At 43.1% G+C, this 22,650-nt stretch overlaps 1 protein-coding gene across 1 annotated transcript in view; it reads right to left on the bottom strand.

The window, feature by feature from the left end:
- The window catches only part of LOC138977295 (sacsin-like), a 36,254-nt gene extending 20,724 nt beyond the window's left edge, over nt 1-15,530 (bottom strand). The window contains exons 1-10 of the mRNA XM_070350195.1: nt 15,050-15,530; nt 13,251-14,416; nt 11,971-12,189; nt 10,243-11,050; nt 9,754-9,913; nt 5,640-7,103; nt 4,833-5,166; nt 4,142-4,276; nt 3,511-3,722; nt 2,073-2,163 (exon numbers count right to left, since the gene is read on the bottom strand). Coding sequence (XP_070206296.1) covers nt 2,073-2,163; nt 3,511-3,722; nt 4,142-4,276; nt 4,833-5,166; nt 5,640-7,103; nt 9,754-9,913; nt 10,243-11,050; nt 11,971-12,189; nt 13,251-14,416; nt 15,050-15,530 — 5,070 coding nt within the window. The remainder of the gene's footprint in view (nt 1-2,072; nt 2,164-3,510; nt 3,723-4,141; nt 4,277-4,832; nt 5,167-5,639; nt 7,104-9,753; nt 9,914-10,242; nt 11,051-11,970; nt 12,190-13,250; nt 14,417-15,049) is intronic.
- Between the last annotated feature and the right edge of the window lie 7,120 nt (nt 15,531-22,650).

Here is a 22,650-nt window from a genome sequence, read left to right as displayed (position 1 = left end):
ACCAGACAGCCCTGTTCAGAGTGTCCAGGTTGTTCACAGTTATAACTACAACACCAGACAGACCTGTTCAGTGTGGCCAGGTTGTTAACAGTTATAACTACAACACCAGACAGACCTGTTCAGTGTGGCCAGGTTGTTCACAGTTATAACTACAACACCAGACTGACCTGTATAGTGTGACCAGGTTGTTCACAGTTATAACTACAACACCAGACTGACCTGTGTAGTGTGACCAGGTAGTTCACAGTTATAACTACAACACCAGACTGACCTGTGTAGTGTGACCAGGTTGTTCACAGTTATAACTACATCACCGGACAGACCTGTCCGTCGCGATATAACCCTTCGTGGTTGAAAACGACGTTAAACACCAGTGACCAGGTAGTGGACAGTTATAACTACAACACCAGACAACGCCTTTAAAAGATATGGTTTTGGGAATGATTTCATGCGTTGGGTGCGAGTATTGTTTAGTAGCACAAGGAGTTGTATTGGATATATAGGTTGTATATCAATCGATTAACTACAACACCAGACAGACCTGTGTAATGTGGCCAGGTTGTTCACAGTTATACATGTAACTACAACACCAGACAGACCTATGTAATGTGGCCAGGTTGTTCACAGTTATAACAACACCAGACAGACCTGTGTAATGTGGCCAGGTTTGTTTACAGTTATAACTACAACACCAGACAGACCTGTGCAGTGTGGCCAGGTTGTTCACAGTTATAACTACAACACCAGACTGACATGTTCAGTGTGACCAGGTTTGTTTACAGTTATAACTACAACACCAGACAGACCTGTGCAGTGTGGCCAGGTTGTTCACAGTTATAACTACAACACCAGACTGACATGTTCAGTGTGACCAGGTAGTTCACAGTTATAACTACAACACCAGACAGACATGTGTGATGTTGCCAGGTTATTTACAATTATAACTACAACACCAGACTGACATGTGTAGTGTGACCAGGTTGTTCACAGTTATAACTACAACACCAGACAGACCTGTGTAATGTGGCCAGGTTGTTTACAGTTATAACTACAACACCAGACAGACCTGTGTTGTGTGTCCAGGTTGTTCACAGTTATAACTACAACACCAGCCAGACCTGTGCAGTGTGAGCAGGTTATTCACAGTTATAACTACAACACCAGACAGACCTGTGCAGTGTGGCCAGGTTGTTCACAGTTATAACTACAACACCAGACTGACATGTTCAGTGTGACCAGGTAGTTCACAGTTATAACTACAACACCAGACAGACATGTGCAGTGTGACCAGGTTGTTCACAGTTATAACTACAACACCAGACAACGCCTATAAAAGATATGGTTTTGGGAATGATTTCATGCGTTGGGTGTGAGTATTGTTTAGTAGCACAAGAAATTGTATTGGATAAAACGGTTGGATTGTAAGCGAATAACTACAACACCAGACTGACATGTTCAGTGTGACCAGGTAGTTCACAGGTATAACTACAACACCAGACAGACCTGTGTAGTGTGACGATGTTGTTCACAGTTATAACTACATCACCGGACAGACCTGTGTAGTAGGACGATGTTGTTCCCCGTTATAACTACAACACCAGACAGACCTGTGCAGTATGACTAAGTTGTTCACAGTTATAACTACAACACCAGACAGACCTGTGTAATGTGGCCTGGTTGTTCACAGTTATAACTACAACACCAGACAGACCTGTGTAATATGGCCAGGTTGTTTACAGATATAACTACAACACCAGACAGACCTGTGTTGTGTGTCCAGGTTGTTCACAGTTATAACTACAACACCAGACAGACCTGTGCAGTGTGTCCAGGTTGTTCACAGTTATAACTACAACACCAGACAGACCTGTGCAGTGTGACCAGGTTGTTCACAGTTATAACTACAACACCAGACAGACCTGTGCAGTGTCACCATGTTGTTCACAGTTATAACTACAACACCAGACAGATCTGAGTAGTGTGACCAGGTTGTTCACAGTTATAACTACAACACCAGACAGACCTGTGGAGTACCAGGTTGTTCACAGTTATAACTACAACACCAAACAGACCTGTGCAGTGTCGCCAGGTTCAGGCACCACTCTGGTCCAGAAGCAGGGTGTGTCGGTCAGGTTGTACACAGCGTTGAAGCCAACTCCGTACCTGTAAAACAACATCCTTTCACACAGGGAAGTATTGCTTACCTAAGTGGTTTTGTGTAACTTTGACTACTACAAAGGCGTTCCTTTCAAATTGTGCAATACACATCACTAACACACACCACAAACATGGAAGTCAAACATCATCCTTTTACCAGCTCAGTCATTCACTCATTCTTTTTAAAAGACATTTTCATTTACAATAAAAATACAAACATAAAAGCATAATACCACCAACAACAAAAGCATGTTAAGCACACACAAACACACCATCATCAACAACAAAATCACTGGTTGGTCCGGTGTCAGAATAATGTGACTGGGTGAGACATGACGCCTGTGCTGCGACTTCTGTCTTGTGTGTGACGCACGTTAAATGTCAAAGCAGTACCGCCCTGATATAACCCTTCGTGGTGGACTGGGCGTTAAGCAAACAAACAAACAAACAAACAACAAAATCAAATGCATATTAAAATTGTCATGAGATAAAAATTTATCAGGAACAGCAAGGCTAAAAAAAACAAAAGTCACGTAGGGCGAAATTACTACATTTAGTCAAGCTGTCGAACTCACGGAATGAAACTGAAGGCACTGTATTTTTTTCACCAGTACACCTTCGTCAATCCCCGGGTGGAGGAAATCGCTCATCTTCCACGTGCAAAACGTAGTGATATTGACACGCCAGATTAGCGCACTAAGCAGGAAAGCGCGCATTTCTGTATTCCAGTTAACTTTCTGAGCTTGTTTTGAATACAACCTATCATATCTATATGTTTTTGGAATCAGGAAATGATAAAGAATAAGATGAAATCATTTTTGGGTCGATTTCTTAAATTTTAATCGTAAGACTAATTAATCTATTTTTGTTAAATGTGATCACATTTTAAGAGTAAACATGTCATATGTATATATTTTTAGATTGAGAATGTGATGAAGAATACGATGCAATCAATTTTAATGACAACTTTAATGAGCAAACTCATTAATTAACTGTTAAGCCTCCAAGCCGAAATGCAATACCAAAGTCCGGGCTTCGTCGAAGATTACTTGACCAAAATTTCAACCAATTTGGTTGAAAACTGAGAGCGTGACAGTGCCGCCTCAACTTTCACGAAAAGCCGGATATGACGTCATCAAAGATATCTATCAATTTTTTTTTTTAAACGTCTGGAGATACCATACTCAGGATCTCTCATGTCAAGTTTCATGAAGATCGGTCCGGTAGTTTTCTCTGAATCGCTCTACACACACACACACACACACACATATCACGACCTTCGTCTCGATTCCCCCCTCTACGTTAAAACATTTAGTCAAAACTTGACTAAATGTAAAAACCATTACAACTCACTTTCCAGTTTTCAAGGCGTCCCGCCCCTTGCTTCCCTCCCCTAGATCCTGGATGCCTTTCATGTCACGTGGTGTAAAGCTGGCGTCATTGAATATACATAGGGCAGGGCCAAACATCTCTTTCCACTTTTCGTTGAGAAGTTTTTCTGTGCTATGATTTCGAAAATCTTTCACAAACCGAACCTGAAGAAAGAATATAAATATAAGCCAGTCCTGGTTTTCATGATGCCTTTCAGCTAGTTGTGTAGAATCTTTAAAGATATTTTTTCTTTGTTGTTGTTGTTTTGTTTTGTTTCTGTATTATTTGTTGTTGTTTGTGTTTGTGTGTGTGTGTGTGTGTGTGTGTGTGTGTGTGTGTGTGTGTGTGTGTGTGTGTGTGTTTCGTTTGTTTGTTGTTGTTTTTTTGGGTTTTTTTTTTTTTTTTTTTTTTTTTTGGGGGGGGGGGTCTTCCGACTAGAGTATATGTAATCTGCAGCATGTACAAAATATTCTTTTCTCAAATGTTCAGTTGTAATACGCAATGTCATTGTGTAGTTTTTTTTTCATTTTCTCGTACCCTAAATGGTAATTACAGTAACAAAACAAAAACATGACAGCTTCTATCTCTGCCCAAAACGTGGGACGTCACTGACCTCTGTGGCACCGGCATCGTCCGCATTCTGCAGCAGTTCCTTGAAGATGGAGGCGTCCCGCGTGTAGCCCTGCAGCAAACGGTTGATACGGTTGGTCAGCTCCTCGTGCTGACCGAACGACTCTGAGAACTCGTCCTGCGAGGAGTGTAACGATTGGCAGAGTCTGGCGCGTGACATGTATACATAGACATTTCTACCTAACAAATTGTTCAGTTAAACCTCTCTCTACACGACAGTTACTTTGAATCCATCGGACAATGTTTTAAATGAGCATAAGAGAGAGAGGTAGAGAGAGGTAGAGGTAGAGAGAGAGAGTGAGAGAGAGAGTGAGAGAGAAAGAGAGAGAGAGAGAGAGGGAGAGAGAGAGACAGACAGACAGAGACAGAGAAAGAGGGAGTGAGATATTGAATGGATGGAGAGAGAAAGAGAGAGAGAGAGAGGTTAAAAAGATATGGGGGGGGGGGACAAAACTTTGGGGTAGACGTTCTTGTCTGCTTGGAAAAAAACATTGGAATGTCATATCAAAAATCTTTCTTTGGCCTGCCACCCGCACACATGGAGAGAGAGAGAGAGCGAGGGAAAGATCAGAGATATGGAATAAGACAGCCAATTAAACAAACAGACAGATGGATGGGTTCACACACACACACACACACACACACACACACACACACACACACACACTAATCACCTCGTCATGCTCTCGTTTTGTTCTGACGCCAAGAGCGAGAGCAAGATGCTCCGAGAACTTGGGATGCAGGAAGTGCATGGTGTCTGACTCATCCAGCCAATCACAGTCGTTGAGACAAAGCTCGCTGATCGGATACAACCATCGTTTTGTGTCAGGCAGGTACAGACCACGAGCTTCTTCCTCTTCAAGTCGCTTTCTTTTTTCCAACTGGAGGGTTGTCTCAAGGAGTTCTGCCATCTTCAGAAGGAGGTCGACAAGTTTGCTGTCACACCGGAATTCACTATGGTCAAAGGCCAGCTGTTGCATCGCTTCCAGTATATCCGACACTCCGTATCTGAAATCAAAGGTAAGAAAGCGATATAACAAGACTTACATTTACGGGCTGGGCTTAATAGCGGAGGAAAAGGTGCAACTTTGGTATAATTAACTCAAAGTCCTTTTATTTGACAATTTGTGTACATCATCTTGCTGACCACAAAATATAGAACTGACATAATTGAAATTAGTGTTTTACCTGACCAAACTTATCTTTTCTGAAGATCTCCTAACAGCTGTTATTCATAACCTACTCTGTATCTTTGGGAATCTAGTCATTCTTGTTGTTTTTATAATGAAAGAATGCGTAACCAATCATCAATGTGGTTACCTACCTTATCAGTTAGCAAGTCTCTTTTGATCTTTTGTTCAGCAAGAGTTTTGCAAGGTTGGTTTGTGACCAAGAAAATATTTCATTTCAGATCAGGCTACTTTCGTCCACATAACATGAAGACAGCAAGGACATACTGTCACAAGTGGTTATACACTTACGCTGCCTTGACGCCAAGGAAAGCGAAGAGGTTGGGACTGCGCCATGTGTTTTCATCTACGTACGTTAGGTATGGCTCCAGGTCGTTCCCCGATCCCATGGCTAGACGTCCTGCTTCCTGGAAGCCTCGACCCGTCAGCACTACCTTTCGTTCTCTCAGCCCTTCAATCACAAGCCTGTGGTCCTCGTACATCTTCCTCCGGTCACGACTGCAGAAACTGTCCAGATATTGATAGATCTCCTTGCAGATGTTTGCCACATCCTGGTAGTTGCTAGGGGACACTGCGTAGGGGTCTTTGGCAATAATCATCAGCTGAGCGACGGTTATTTTTGTCAACCGCGTTTTACTCAAGGACATATATTTATCCTGAGTGACTCCCAGTGAACCCAACGTGTCCCGGTCTTTGGTGGACAGGTCCAAGGGAACTTCATTGAGAACCGTTGCCTGGCAACCCACAAGCTCTTTTAGGCTGATGGAAAACGTTTCAGAAGGCGCCGCGAAGGTTTTCTCCTGTCCAGCCCACATTAGAGGCCAATCCTCGGGTTGTTTCAAAACCGGCAAGAACTTGATGTTTCTCAAGACTGCCGCGTAACTCTCCATTTTTTCCCCAAGGCTCAGCAAGTACGTGATGATGGCTCTGGCTCTCTGCACAGCTGTTGTTTCGTCAACCGTCTCCACTGACTGAGCACGCTTCTTCAGCTCCTCTCTGCTGACTGTGTCCTTCACCATGCCCAGCTCCAGCAGCTGGCTGAGGGCGGTGTGGGTGGTGAAGTCTGCCTCCCCCTCACGCTGTGGGAACCTGGCGTCGTCCTCGGAGTAGAGTGGGGCGGCCAGGCCGTGGGGGTGGACCAGACTGGCCGGAGCTCGCAGACGTCCGTCAGGGCGACACGGGATGCAGGCGTGAGACTGTACCAGCTTGTGCAGCGCGGCATTGTGGGACTTCAGGGCGTACAGAACCAGCCGGTCTCTGTCCCCGGTCTCTAGCGCTGGGTGGTCCTGGTCAACTTTAGGGAAGAGGACACGGCGACAGAACTGCTCCATGGTGATAACTCTCTGTCTGAAGGCGACGTCTTGTCCGGACCGCGAGATGCTGTCAGTCACGCCAGGCGGGAGGTCAATTAGACGACCAGCACTCCACTCGGTCTCCTCCCAGAAGGTTTCAAGCACCCTGAACGCTACCCGGCCAATGTCTGTGTCACTAAGCTCCGGGTCAAAGAAGAAGGAGTCAGAGAAGCCTGTGCAGCCACTGGGATGAAGAAAGACGGCGAAGTTTTCTTGCACCAAGAGCTGATAGAAGTGTGAGTACAGCTCGCACTGTGGACTCTGGCCTTCCCTCAGTGGCTGTGCTGTGTGCTGGGGCCACAGGCTGTAGTACGGCTCTGCTGATGTCTGTGTCGGCGCCACGCTCTCCAAGGCAGCCAGGTAGGCTCTGGGGATTGGGTCCGAGAACAGAGTCATGTTCCACCTGAAAAACGAAGGAAGCACTGCTAAAAATGTTCTTGTAGAATATCTCTCTACATAGTAAATACCCAAATTCAAATGCAATAGTTTTTAGTGAGTTTTTAAGTCCATATTTTCAGACAAGGGTGTCTTTTTCGTTTACAAAAAATGATGCATTCGCTTTACACCAATAAAGATACAAATAGCATGATTAACTAGAATAGGCGAGATAGCCACAAAGGCACGCGTTTGACAGGCATAACATGATGGACAGGCATTTCTATCGGTATGCACAGCGTGCTGAGTTTTACTCATGTTTAAATTTGGTCGATTATATTAATTCGAAATTCAGGGTTCTGTCGTGTCTTTGGGCGGGGATGTACCCTTATTTGATTTCCTGTCGATAGCCTCCTGGAAAAGATATCCTAAATCCAAAACGCGTGATTAATAGCCAAGAGATGTGTTTTTGGGGGGCAGAAATGCAAACATACGTGTAATAACATGAATGTGGTTCCTGTGGTTGAGGTTCAAAAGAAGGATGCAGTATTTGGCAGGGGTGGGGGGGGGGGGGGGGGCAAGGTTAACAAGAAGGGCAAAGCCCATACGACTCACATGCTTGACCTTCTGCTTTACACATTTTTCCTACCAAAATACATGTGACCTTGACCCAAGGTCAAGGTCATCCAAGGTCATGCAACACAAAGCTGTTAATTCAAGACATAGGAAGTACAATGTTGCTTATTGGCTCTTTCTACCATGAGATATGGTCACTTTTAGTGGTTCACTACCTTATTTTGGTCACATTTCATAAGGGTCAAAGTGACCTTGACCTTGATCATATGGGACCAAATGTGTCTCATGATGAAAGCATAACATGTGCCCCACATAATTTTTAAGTTTGAAACAGTTATCTTCCATAGTTCAGGGTCAAGGTCACTTCAAAATATGTATACAATCCAACTTTGAAGAGCTCCTGTGACCTTGACCTTGAAGCAAGGTAAACCAAACTGGTATCAAAAGATGGGGCTTACTTTGCCCTATATATCATATATAGGTGAGGTATTCAATCTCAAAAACCTCAGAGAAAATGGGAAAAATAGCTGTTTTTTAGACAACATCTATGGCCCCTGCGACCTTGACCTTGAAGCAAGGTCAAGATGCTATGTATGTTTTTTGGGGCCTTGTCATCATACACCATCTTGCCAAATTTGGTACTGATAGACTGAATAGTGTCCAAGAAATATTCAACGTTAAAGTTTTCCGGACGGCCGGCCGGACGGACGGACGGACGACTCGGGTGAGTACATAGACTCACTTTTGCTTCGCATGTGAGTCAATAAAAAAGGAATTGACTACAGCAGACTCTTAACCTTGTAAGAAAAATAATCCTTTATGTATCGATTGGACATTGGATTTTCCTTCTTTGAGCCATGTGACGTCAGAGGCCTACACAACTGCATATTTTGGCGTTTCAGGTTGACCGAAACTTTAAAGGAACTACAAAACACACGTCATGTGTTTGATTGCATGTGTGTGTGCTGTTCAATGTCAAAACAACAACAAAGTCAGTACATGACGTGTGTTTTGTAGTTCCTTTGAAGTTTCGGTCAACCTGAAACGCCCAAATATGAAGCTTATGTGTTTGATTGCATGTGTGTGTGTGCTCGTTCAATCGTCAAAACAACAACAAAGTCATAGTACCTGAAAGGAATTCGATCGATACATGTTATTTGCATTTTTGACCAAAATATGACATTTTACACAGATCTCGACAGTCATATTTTGGTCAAAAACGCAAATAAGGAATAATGTATCGATCGGACATTGGATTTCCCTTCTTTGAGCCATGTGACGTCAGAGGCCTACAAAACTTCATATTTGGGCGTTTCATTAAAGGAACTACAAAACACACGTCATGTGTTTGATTGCATGTGTGTGTGCTGTTCAATGTCAAAACAACAACAAAGTCAGTACATGACGTGTGTTTTGTAGTTCCTTTGAAGTTTCGGTCAACCTGAAACGCCCAAATATGAAGCTTATGTGTTTGATTGCATACATGTGTGTGTGTGCTCGTTCAATCGTCAAAACAACAACAAAGTCATAGTACCTGAAAGGAATTCGATCGATACATAAATGTTTTTTGCGTTTTTGACCAAAATATGACATTTTACACAGATCTCGACAGTCATTGTTCACCTCGACCGCTATTGCGGTCTCGGAGAACAATGACTGTCTCGATCTGTGTAAAATGTCATATTTTGGTCAAAAACGCAAATAACGTATATTGTTCGCTTAAATGGCATGAGAGGTTTGATCTATACGGTCTACGTGAATTGCTTAGGTGTTTCTGTCAGTTTGAAAGAAAATAAAATGTATGTGTAATTTTGTAGGCCATCTGCAGCAGGTTTTGTTCAGGGGGTAGAGCTTTCGTTTCCTTGCCAATATTTTGCTGGTTGTGTGTGTGTGTGTGGTGTGTGTGTGTGGTGTGTGTGTGTGTGTGTATGTGTGTGTGTTTGTGTGTGTGTGTGTATGTATGTGTGTGTGCGTGCGTGCGTGCGTGTGTGCGTGCGTGTGTCTGTGTCTGCCTGTCTCAGTGTCTGTGTATCTGTCTTTCTTGTTCTCTCTCCTTCTGTTTAGAAGGGGTGGGAGTCATTTTCCATATAATCACAACAGACCGTCCTTCAATGAGCTTTGTGTCATCTTCATTCTGAGACAGCAGCCCCCGGCGGTCAGACGTCAAGGCAAAAGGCGCGTTGATTTGCACTGGAAGGTCAGTCAGGGAAACTTGCCGGGCCAGTGGGAGGAAGCAGAGCAGATGACCCGTTGTGTAAAATCCTAAACAAAGGCCTCACTGACATAAAGAAGAACAACCGGCATCACATGCTTGTGACTACGGTTTCAAGAATGAAGAAGTAGAACTAACAATATGGCATTTGTTCTGCTTTAAGTTAAGATAAAACGGCTTGCTACAAGTAACGTCAAGCTTGATCACAGTAAAACAAAAGAGTGACCAGACTCAGATGGAAACTGGATGAACTGTCAAATGCATTCATGTGAACCAGCTGTAAAATTCCAACATATTACATGCAACTGTGACCTCTACCTTTGCAAAATATGCAAATATCAAAAGATCATATTAATAAGTATTTAAACATCACACATACCTTTGGGACAAGACTCAATTAGCCTTATCCTTCCTTCACTATCTGTGGGAATGGCAGCAGCAGCCAGCGGTATGAAGCCTTCCCTGCTTGTCTCACGTGCTGTGTCACACGATTCTCCTGCTCCTGGTGTCCAGGCAATGTGAAAAGTGCACTGTGTTGTCTTTTTGTGTCTTTTCTTTTTCTGTTCAGCTTCCTTGGAAATTGTAACACATTCAATGAAACTCTGCTCGTGGAAAGACTCGTCTTGTTCAACTGCTGATTTCCAAGCTTGTGAGAAATGTTCCAAGATGCTTTCGGTGCCTGGCAACTTGCGTGGCACTGTAGGTACAGAGTTTCGCTGCACCACCATCAGACGCTGGGCCTTTGCGGGGTCCCTGCAGTCTCTGGACAGACGGTACAGCTCCACGCGCTTCACGTGCTGAAGGAACAGCAGCAAGTTGCCCGCCTTGGACATCAAGCCCTCCATGAAGTCCTCTCGTCGTTCTGCAGTGAACGCCTCCTGACAGATCTCGCTCTTCTCTGCCTGCCCTTCTGTCCTGAACGGGAAGCGGAAGAGAGTTCCAGAGAACGGTTTCCAGTCCTTGTTCAACATGTCGCAGCCAAAGACCCCCTGGAAAGGCCTGAACTGGTTGGGCATCCGTCTGAGCAGCACCTTGTTCATGATGTCCCTGAAGTCCATCTTCTTGCCGCGTTTGTTGTCCAGGTAGCGCTGGTGAGGATCCAGCATGGCCAGGGTGCTGCCAGAGTAGATGCTGGGCACCTCAGTCACGTTGTACACCGCGTTGAACCCCAGGCCAAATTTCCCCACCTTTTGACAAAGAAAACAAACGATATTCTCTGTACGACTGGTGAGTATTGTTAAGAAAAAGGGGTACAAAATTCAGTTCGGCATAGTTAACTTTGATATCTGCTGTCATAAAAATAAATTCAACATGACATGCCTGTGTGACGAAACTGAAAACAGAACGGAATAAAAATACACATTATTATCAAAACGCATAGCGTGAAATTGTGTACGGGTGTCATAAAAGAACAGCTGAATTTGATTTCATTTGGACTCAAGTTTGGTATCAAAATGAGCATGCAATTTAGAGTGAACCTAAACTGATGTGTTCAATAAAGCAATAAAATGCGACATAGTTGTCATTACGTGCATTTGTTCTATGTTTTGTGACATCACAAATGAGACAGTAGAAACATTTTGAAGCTGACCAGTGATGGCAACTATCATACTCAAAAATACATCTTAGAAACGAAAACAGCTGTCTTAATTGTGTTTCTCTGCAAGAAGACATCAACTAACAACTTCGTTTTCTGGGTCGTTGACGACCCAGAGCCTCACAAAAGTGTCTGTATATCTAAAACTATTGGGAGTTTTGGATTGAAATTTCATGTAGTCGTCAAACACTATACCACTTTCCTATGGACTTTGAAAGGATTATCTTTGTAAACAAACAAATAAACAATGATGTCATTTGAACTACACAGTCCGGGTGTTGTGTCTCGTGGAAAGAAGCCATTTTACGGTGTTTATCCCTATACGGATGGCGTGGGTCGTGTTTGACCCATACTCTGCAAAGAGGCGGTAAAGAGTTTATCCCTAATCAGATGGCATCGGTCGTTTAAGACCCATACTTTTTACGCTGAAGACTTATGTCGACCCTCATCATCCGGACTGTGTAGTCTAAAGAGTGATCCGGTGAAGGTTATCAGATAGTGTTGACCCACCTTGCTGCAGTCCTGTTTCTTGGTGGCCCCTCCCAGCTTGCACAGGTTGTCAAAGTCGTCCCTGGTGAAGACAGAGTCGTTGTAGACCCAGAGAGCCGGGCCCTGCAGGTCGGCGAGGGCGGGGGTCACCAGTCCGCTCCTCCAGTCGCCGTTGTCGCGTTCGTCCACCAGGAACTTCACCACGCTCGCCCCGGCGTCGTCTGCGTTCTGCACCAGCTCCTGCAGGCACAACACACACTTTGTGAGGATACTTCAAGAGCGGCTAAAATATAACACTAGCTGCATAATTATAACAAACTTTAGCTGCAAACAGGTGATTTTTCGTCAATAAATTGATAGTCAAAAGTAGACCTGTTTGGAAATAACTCTTTCGAGGTATTTATTACATATGGAAGAGTTGCACCCCTTTGAAACAGAAAGACAAACACACATCACTGATCAGTTAAAGCAAGCCATTATGGTGTAAACATTGAACACTGTGATCGATGTGCACTTTATGCAGTGTCCGCTCGATGCAATGACTTTTTCCTTTAAAAAATGTGTTCATCACAACTCGCTTTTCACCGCGGCCTTGAAAGCTTGCGTTCATTAATCCTTGACCACGCGTGTTAATCTCACTATTTTGAAAGGGTCGCCTCTCTTCCACAACAAATACCCCCCCCCCCCCCCCCCTTCTCCAAAAAGTTATTCCCTTTTTTTTTCTTTTCTTTTTTTTGGACCTCAGTTGCATGCAGGTTGCTACTACCCTTCTTATTTGCTTTTTTTCCTTTTATTTATTTATTTTTTTTCATGCTGGGAGCATCCTTCTTCATAGGTCTTTTTTCTTGTATCAATCAAATTCTTACATTTTTAAATCAACAGCCTAAATGACGGGTTGAAAAAAAAAGGAAAAAAAAGTTATTCCCAGATTCCTTCATTGTGAACAAGAGTTCGTACTGAGCAGTCACTTGCACCAGTGTTATTCCTTGTGTCCCGTTTTGTCTATGTTACAGGTCATTAAACTGATCTAACAACAGATTCATTAGATACATTTGTTGCATACTTTTACTACTTAAACATACGGAAGTATCAGTCAATGGTTTGACTGTCTAAGCTGTTTGAAGCCAGACGTTTGTAAAGTTATTGGATTCTCTCTTCATATTAAAGAAGTGTGTTCTCGAAGGAATTCATATACCATGGAGCAAAACATGCAATTAATTGTTTTTGTCACAATCCCACGTCTTTTACAATCATACATGATAATGATTATTTGTGAAACAACTTAGGTTGACCGGTCTCACCTTGGGAACGGAGAAGCCGTCAGTGTAGCCCTCACGGAGCAGGTTGTGCAATCTGGTCGTCAGATTCTCATACTGGCCGAACTCTGAGTCACTGAGCTCTGATTCATCAATGTCAAGGTCATCCATTCCAGCCATTGTCCTCTTCTTTAGGTCAAGGGCTCCGAGTTTCAGAGCAACGCTTTTCTTAAGGTCAGGATGGACAAAGGTCATTCCTTCCTCTTCCTCCACTAGCAGTTCTATAACATCCGGGTCTGGGGCTACCGTGCACTCTCTGCCCAAGGCAAACTTAAGTTCTCTTGGGTTGGTCGAGTATACAGGCAAGAGAATGTCTTCCTTGTTATATTCCCCTGTGTTGACAATGGCTCGAAGGACGGTTCGTACAAGTTTCAGATCTTTTTTGAAAGCCTTTTTATCGCAGGAAAGCTGTGCGTGCTTGGTCTGAATCTTCTGCAGGACCTCTGTGAGAACTCCACATCCCTGTCCCTGGTGACAGCCGCACGCCGCGAACAGCTCGTCAAGACCCACATCCACCATGTCAGAGGGCAGCGGGAAGCAGTATGGCGACAGGTCAAGGTCATCGCTGTCCTCATCCGCTATCCAGAACTTCCCCGGACGCCGGAAACACCCGTCTTTCTCCGTCAAAATGCAGTTCATCTCCTTCAGTTTTTCTGTCACAACCCTCTCACCGCCACGATACATAGCATTCAGTTCTGTGTAAATGTGATGCAAAATGCTAGAAAATTGGTGTGACTGTTTCCTACTGAACTTGGAAATCACAACGCTCAGGTGTTCGATGACAACATATGCAGTGGGCTGGGAAAAGTAGGAAGAAATGGAACAGTCAGAAGTAAGGGGTGAAAGCACCACTGGCTTGACGGTCCCGACAAGCTCCAGTTTGTCGTAGTGACACATGTCCACGGCACGCGAGATGCCCAAGGCCTGGTGTTGTGCGGGACACACAGGGAGCGCGGCAGGGAAGCCAGGCGGGGCGTGGTCTCTGCTTGTGACGCAAGGCAGGCACTGCAGCGTGGCCAGATGTTGCACCGTGTCTGTGGTTAGTGTGTGGCCGTGTTTCTGGACAAAGGTCCACATCGCCTTGGCCTTTCCCTGTGCTGTGGCGATGTCCTCTGATCTTTTGCTACTGCATAATATTTTGATTTCAATGGCTGTTTGAATCAGATCTTGACCAGTGACTTCACTACTGCTTCGCAACCCAAGCAGTTTTAAGTTTTGAAATAGGGTTTGTTTACCTTGATAGAATGTTTTGTCAGGAAATCGGTTTTCTCCAAAGAAAAGTGCATGAAGCAGTTCATCATCGGGGTCATAAAGCTCCTCTGCCTTCTTCAGTTTTGTTGAAAAGTAGGAAGGTAAAAACTGCAGTTGTTTTGCAAGCTTCTGCAAATGCTTGGTCTGAAATGTGTAGCTTTGCAAAAAATAGCTCACAAAAGCTATGACATCCTTATTGTAGGCATCAGTCGTTGAGACAGTGGATGGATTGTTCAAAAGATCTGTCAGGACTCTGGCGACAAGGTCTTCCAAGGACATTTCCTTTGCACCAAGAGCCATGGCAAACTGCCGTTGGTTCTTAGTGTCACAACTAAGCAGTTTGGGCGATGACCGAAGTGCGGGTGGAAGGGGAGTACTGACATCAGGGGTCATCTGTCTGACCTCTTCAACACTGCTGTATTCCGTTGAAATGTCGCTAATTTTGTTATGCCTAACTTTTGCCTGGCCTTCTTTTATACGTTGAATTTTTGCTTTGTGCAAACATTCCGGCCACACAGGAAAAAGATTCAAACGTTTGAGGACAGATATTGCAGCTTTCCACTCGGTTTCCTCAAAACCATCATTGCTGTTCCCTGCGTCAGCCAGAATCTCTACCAAGGCACGTTTTTCATCAGCCTTGGACTCTGTGTTGAACTTTGTCACCGCCTGTTCAAGGTTGTCCTCGTCTTCAGTGGCCAGGCTTGCCATACACTTGAGAACGCCCAAACGAGAGGGTGGCTGAACTCGGTAATGGATGACGTCTCTATGATGCAGAACGAAGTCAGGAAGACTGGTGATGACGTTTACACCTAGGGGACCAAGAGATCCTTGAAGGGCCTTGGGGGCAGATGGAAAACCGTCAAGTTTTTCACACAAGTATTTTCCCTGGAGAGGCTTCAGGGTCAGGGTGTCTCCATGGAGACAGGGAAGGAGGGGCAGATGATCATAGCTCTTTAGGTCTTGTCCCTGCAGGAACTTCCACACCTCCCTGAGCCAGTTGTCATCGGGAGGCATCGTTTTGTCAGTTTGACTTTGATGTTGTGCTTCTAGGCTTTCTTCTAGGAGTGCAGGGACTTTCTCGTCAGTCAAAAGCCTCAGATTACCAAATTCTGCAGGAAGCAAGAAAACAAAGGCTTTAAAAAACGCCTAAGCATGTCTGATTTAAGACTCTTTAAAACATCTGGGTATAAGCAACTCTATACGTTGGGGGGGGGGGGGGGGGGGGCGAGTAGCGATCGATGGAATTGGGCAGTTGTTAGAATCACTTGTTCTTGTTGTTTTGCAAAGCTGGGAATTTTTTTAAACAAGATTTGCTATCGTTCATTAGACTTCCCTTTGCAATGGCAGGGTGTGGTAGGGGGAGGAGGTTACTAACACAAAACGACCAATAAATGTACTGTATTAACGCATTGTTTTTGTTGTGAGCAGTGACCTTGAACATAAATGAAGATTAACCACACCTTCGAAACAAACAAGAACCATAGAATACTTTACTTGTGTTTAGCTGCAAACACTTACACCTATGTCATGTTCGTAGGTTATCACACTCTGGAGATGTGTAAAGTTTTAATGACCCCCCCCCCCCCCAACAACAACAACAAAATAATAATGATAATAATAATAATAAAAGTAATTGTCAGTAAGTACTGGTGTTTACATGACTGATGTGAACCAGTTGGTTGGCTAATGGCGATGCGCTTAAAACTGTTAGCGCACTCTTGGAGTGCGCTAACTTTTCCAGAGCGTATTCTTCCGCCCTTTGCCGAAGCAAGACTGTACTCTCATCCTCAGAATTAATTAATGACATGTAGCTTATATTCTCCACAATACCAAATGACCATAAATTTTCTGCTTCTCAATTAAAGCAGAAGTGGTTTTTTTCTGACAGATTGCATGTGCCGTGCCACAGATCTTAAAATAGAAGCCGCTGTGTCTCGTCTCATTTTCGACTTGCATAGATTCTTCTCATTTACCGTGTTAGTGGCATGTACCTTATTATCCACATTACCAAATGATGAGTTAGTATACAATTCGCAGCGGCTAACAGAAAACACAAGTGTTATTCCGATAACGTACCAGCTAGACAAGCATTTGGAAGTCGACTGACTCGATCGACTGTCATACGTAGCAGACTACACTGAAATACGACTGCATCAGTTCAGTAAATGAATGGTTTCCGAATTATTATTTCAAGGCAACAACAATCGGAATCGAAAACGTGTAGGGTTCCTTAGGCCAAAAAAAATAGGTGTGGTTACGGTAACCCGACCTGCCCTATTTTTAGGGGCCGACCCTATAACTTTTTATGAATTTTTTCAAAAAACACACACAAAAACCAAGTGCAGAAAACGCAATGCAAGCGAAAGCGCTCGAGTCGCACACTTATTTCCCTGTCAAGTAGGTTTAATTTGTACACATTAGAAAAAAAAGTTAAAAAAAGAGAAGTGATTGCCTACTTTCCTACCCTATTTGTTTTGGCTATGTTACTGTAACCACACCTATTTTTTTGTTGGCCTTACCATGTATAAGATTTATTACCAGCCTGCCTCATGGTGCAGACTCAGTGCAACGTCACGAGCAATTTTTGTTTTTGAAATGAGACTGCAGTGGTTCCATTGCCTTAGCCTAGCAGACGACATAAACCCCGCTCAGCAAATTAACAAACATGTTGGGGAAATGTGAACGAAAAAACGATGGGGATATAATACGTGTAGGGATTAGAGCATTCTTACCGTCCATATTTAGTACCAGACTCCCCGATGAGTGTAGATACAACACGAGAAACATACCACATTAATTTTGAAAATGTGCTAACCGTCGACCAGTCCACGGACTTACATTACCTGGACAGCTGTCTTCGCGCCAGCTGCTCTTTGTCTCTGTTAATAACTGGCTTGAGCGGTCAAGGTCACCAAATGACTGTGTCGCTTACTTCCGGCGAATGCTCGAAATGGTGTTCAGAGAGAATCCTGCAGCGATGGATTCTTTTATTGAGCAGATAATCAATGTAAGTTTGCTTGTTTTTATTACAAAAGTGAGTTTCAGAATGAGTGGTTTGTAGGAGTATTGTGAATCACTGATTCAATTACCAAACCAGGCTGAAGTTGACAAGTGCATGTGTCACGGAACGCGAGTGACTGACTGACTCGAGAAGTACGAGTTGCCACGTTTTTGTTGTTGTTTATTTTTTTTAAAGATTATGAGAAGTTAAAATGTTTTGATGTGGCATTTCGTACGTCAGTTCACAAGAAACTTGTTTTGGTTGTAGCTAACGATTCCAATCCATTTCCTAAACATAACTAGAGCGAGAGAGAGGGATTGTAACTGTGTAACTTACACAGTAAGAAAAGAAAAAGAAAAAGGGGAAGTTCTGATCACAGATGTTTGTGTTCTGACAACAATATGCAGTCTAAGAATTTTCATTTGTTTCTGAGAAGAGGGCAGTGCAAAAGGACAGCTTACGGCCTTAGGTGAAATTGAATTGCTTTCAGATTCAGTATCTTATATGAATATGAGGAGCCACAAGCACTTTGATAAACAAGAAGAGCAAACGCTCGATCGAGTCACTTTCGCAGTTCTGAATATTATATGAGGCATCAGATGGACAGGAAGAAATTGCTATTCACAACACAATGAGTCACGTTCACATAAAATTTGAGCCCGGTCACTTTTATAGTTTCCGAGAAAAGCCCAACGTTAAGTTGTGTGTTGCCGAACAGAAAAGGCTAGTTATCTCCCTTGTTTTTCTGATAACGTTCGTAAAAGGCTACAGATGTAAATACTTTGATGTAAAGAATAATCCTACAAAGTTTCAATCACATCCGATGAACTTTGTCAAAGATATAAAATGTCTAATTTTTCCTTTGACGCTGACCTGTGACCTTGAAAAAGGTCAAAGGTCAACGAAACCATCGTTAAAGTGTAGAGGTCATTGGAGGTCACGACTAAACAAAATATGAGCCCGATCGCTTTGATAGTTTCCGAGAAAAGTCCAACGTTAAGGTGGTGTCTACGGACGGCCGGCCGGCCGGACAGACTAACACTGACCGATTACATAGAGTCACATTTTCTCAAGTGACTCAAAAAAATAAAAGAGAAGTCAAGGAACGAGACTTTGTACTACCACAGACTGATGTCCCATTAAATTGAAATTGAATAATTACCATTTTTCAGTTATCTCAAACTTAACTATGTTTTTGTTATTTACTGATTTTTGACTTTTGGCTTGGGTACGGCCAAGTCAAAAAGGTGGGAAAGGTTAGAAATAGTCATAACAAGTTCACTTTTGGGTCTTTTTCAAATCTGTTTGCTGCATGTTTTCTGTGACCATTGTGGCTATGCACTGACACACACAAAAGTGGAGAAAGGGGAGAAATGAAGATTTTTTATTACTACATCACAGTCAGGGATTGTTGACATGTACATTGTCAAGAGGTCAAAACAAATTTTAAAAGCTGTTGGACACTGCACTAGTGTTGCTTTAATCAAGGCGAGTCTGGAACAATAGGTCCACCCCACCAAAAAGTCAACATGGAATTAGTTATGATTTTTTAGCCTTTTGGCTTGGGTACGGCCAAGTCAAAAAGGTGGGAAAGGTTAGAAATAGTCATAACAAGTTCACTTTTGGGTCTTTTTCAAATCTGTTTGCTGCATGTTTTCTGTGACCATTGTGGCTATGCACTGACACACACAAAAGTGGAGAAAGGGGAGAAATGAAGATTTTTTATTACTACATCACAGTCAGGGATTGTTGACATGTACATTGTCAAGAGGTCAAAACAAATTTTAAAAGCTGTTGGACACTGCACTAGTGTTGCTTTAATCAAGGCGAGTCTGGAACAATAGGTCCACCCCACCAAAAAGTCAACATGGAATTAGTTATGATTTTTTTAGCCTTTTGGCTTGGGTCCAAGTCAAAAAGGTGAGAGGGGTTACAAATAGTCATAACAAGTTCAGTTTGGGGTCTTTTTGAAATCTGTTTGATGCATCTTGTCTGTGACCATTGTGGCTATGCACTCAATGTCAAAAAAGTGCAGAAAGGTGAAAAATGAAGATTTTTCCTTCTTACAAGACAATGTGTGATTTGGCACATTTTGCCTCAGTCTTTATCAAGAGCCTGTCTAACCCACTTTGAAGCTGTTGGAGACTGCAGTAATGTTCCTTGATGTACATCAAGGCGAGTGCACGATGGTGCATTTCTACCCCCCCCCCCCCTAATGTTCACTTTAATATCAATCAATCAATAGATATTCAGTCACAGTTTAACTAACTCATTCACCCTGATCACTCACTCATCCTGTTCTATTGTATTTGTGCTAAGTTTGGTTTGCAGACTTTATTCTTTTTCTCAAATTTCTGTCCTCATGGCATCAAGTGGTTTTGTTTATAAATACCCCCCTCCACACACACTTCGAATTCATACTATTAACACACACATTTCTTAATAAGTTATAATCTATAATTGCGATAGCGATAGGTACGTTTTCTGTTAAAACTAAAAGTATTGACCGTTTAATTATTTAATTACCAAGTTTTAAACTGTGACCACTATTGTTAATGGGGAACTCCAGAGCCAAATGACGTGAGCAAATCTTGGCTTTGTCTGGATTGAAGCTGCCGTCAGCGCGATTTATGGCATGGATCAACGCAGCACGCTATTTGTTTTGGTCAACACTGACTCCAGCCTTCGGAAGTTTGACGAAAGAAAGCCCTCTACATTTCGTTTGCGTCGTGTGGCATCCAAAATACAGCAGTTTGAACCGCTTCCCTTGCACATATGCCATTTTTCGCGAAGTAGCATCAGGACCGAAACACGCCAAAGCCGATGTCGGCCATTAACCGGAAGAAGCGGGCACCGCTCGTCAGGTGGGTGTGTCAAACAGGCACTTATTCGACCTTGACCCTAAGACAGCCGTCCATCTCATGTACGTCCGTGACCAGTCCTTGGAGTCAATTCAAGGGGCGCCACTCTTCACAGTCAATCCATCGGAGCGAGCTGAAGGTTTCAAATCACAAATAACTAAGACCACAGTTCTTTCTCCGAGTTCAAATGTGACCCTCCACCACGAAATGTCACCTTTGCATGATTTTCATATTGTTACATTTTCCTATAGAGTTGTTAATGCTCTATCTAGTGGTGAAAACCGTTTTAGAAAAGAGCGAAAACTGTTTGCGTTATAAGCCTGTGACTAAGGTGACCCTCACACTGTTACCAGGCGCTTCCCGGACCGCGCGAGGTGACATGTGACTCATTTCGTGGTGGAGGGTCACAAATGAGGTCTCTCTGAAAGATCATCACTGTTCAGCTTAACGCTACACTGGAATTTACCAACAGAAATTAAAATGCGTGTGACGAAAGCACGACCCGCTTGAGACACCCCACACAAAAGTAGATCTTACACGACCTGACCACACAGTTATGCCTATTCAAATGCGCGTAGCAAACTGTGCGTTTTAAATCTTCTTTTTTTTCTGGCGGTACTGACAATATCGTTATTGAAACAATCCCAGTGCACTAAGGGATTTATAGAGCAAATCTCGAAAATAATTATTGAACTCAGCGCTATGCGCTTCGTTCAATAATGAATGTTCTCGATTTGCTCTATAAATCCCTTAGTGCACTGGGATGTCTCAATAACTTAAATATTAATAATAATTGTCAGTAAGTACTGGTGTCACATGACTGATGTGAACCAGTTGATTGGCTAATGGCGATGCGCTAAAACTGTTAGCGCACTCTTGGAGTGCGCTAACTTTTCCACAGAGCGTATTCTTACGCCCTTTACCTAAGCAAGACTGTGCTCTCATCCTCAGAATTAATTACTGACATGTAGCTTATATTCTCCACAATACCAAATGACCATAAATTCCCTGCTTCTCAATTAAAGCAGAAGTGGGTTTTTTTCTGACATATTGCATGTGCCTGTGCCACAGTGCGGCTGCCACTGATCTAAAAATAGAAGCCGCTGTGTAACTTTCATCTAATTCTCGCCGACTTGCATAGATTCTTCTCCTCGTGTTAGTGGCATGTAGCTTATCATCCACATTACCAAATGATGAGTTAATATAAAATTCCCACCCGCTAGCAGAAAACACAAGTGTTATTCCGATAACGTACCAGCTAGACCAGTTTGGAAGACTGACTGGATCGACTGTCATACGTAGCCGCACTGACTACACTGAAATACGACTGCATCAGTTCAGTAAATGAATGGTTTCCGAATTATTATTTCAAGGCAAGAACAATCGTAATCGAAAACGTGTAGGGTTCAGAACGTTCTTACCATTATAAGACTTATTACCAGCGTGCCTCGTGCGTGCAGACTCAGTCAGTGCAGACTGCATGCAGTGGTTTGATTGCCCTAGCAGACGACATAAACCCCGCTCAGCAAATTAACATGTTGGGCAAATGTGAACGAAAATACGATGGGGATATAATACGTGTAGGGTTCAGAGCATTCTTACCGTTCATATTTAGTATCAGACTCCCCGATGAGTGAAGATACAACACGAGAAATATGCCACATTTGTTTTGAAAATGTGCGAACCGTCGAGTCCCGCGGCTTCGAGTCAATTCAAGGGGAGTCACTCCGCACAGTCAATCCGTCGAAGCTCGACTGGAGGTTTCGAATCGCAAATAATGAAGAGCACAGCCCTTTCTCCGAGTTCAAATGAGGTCTCTCTGAAAGATCATCACTGTTCTGATTAACGCTACACTGGAATTTTCCAACAGAAATTAAAATGCGTGTGACGAAAGCACGACACACTTGAGACACCCCACACAAAAGTAGATCTTTACTGTACACGACCTGACCACACAGTTATGCCTATTCGATTCAAATGCGCGTTGCAAAATGTGCGCTTGGAATCTTCTTTTTTCTATGGCGGTACTGACAATATCGTTATTGAAACAATCCCAGTGCACTAAGGGATTTATAGAGCAAATCTCGAAAATAATTATTGAACTCAGCGCTATGCGCTTCGTTCAATAATGAATTTTCTCGATTTGCTCTATAAATCCCTTAGTGCACTGGGATGTCTCAATAACTTAAATAATAATAATAATAATAATACTAATAATAATAATAATAATAATAATAATAATAATAATAATAATAACACAAGGTCCAGACTG

Source organism: Littorina saxatilis, linkage group LG9 (assembly GCF_037325665.1).
Source record: "Littorina saxatilis isolate snail1 linkage group LG9, US_GU_Lsax_2.0, whole genome shotgun sequence".
In the NCBI taxonomy this organism is placed as follows: domain Eukaryota; kingdom Metazoa; phylum Mollusca; class Gastropoda; order Littorinimorpha; family Littorinidae; genus Littorina; species Littorina saxatilis.
This window is presented reverse-complemented; position numbering and strand designations above follow the sequence as displayed.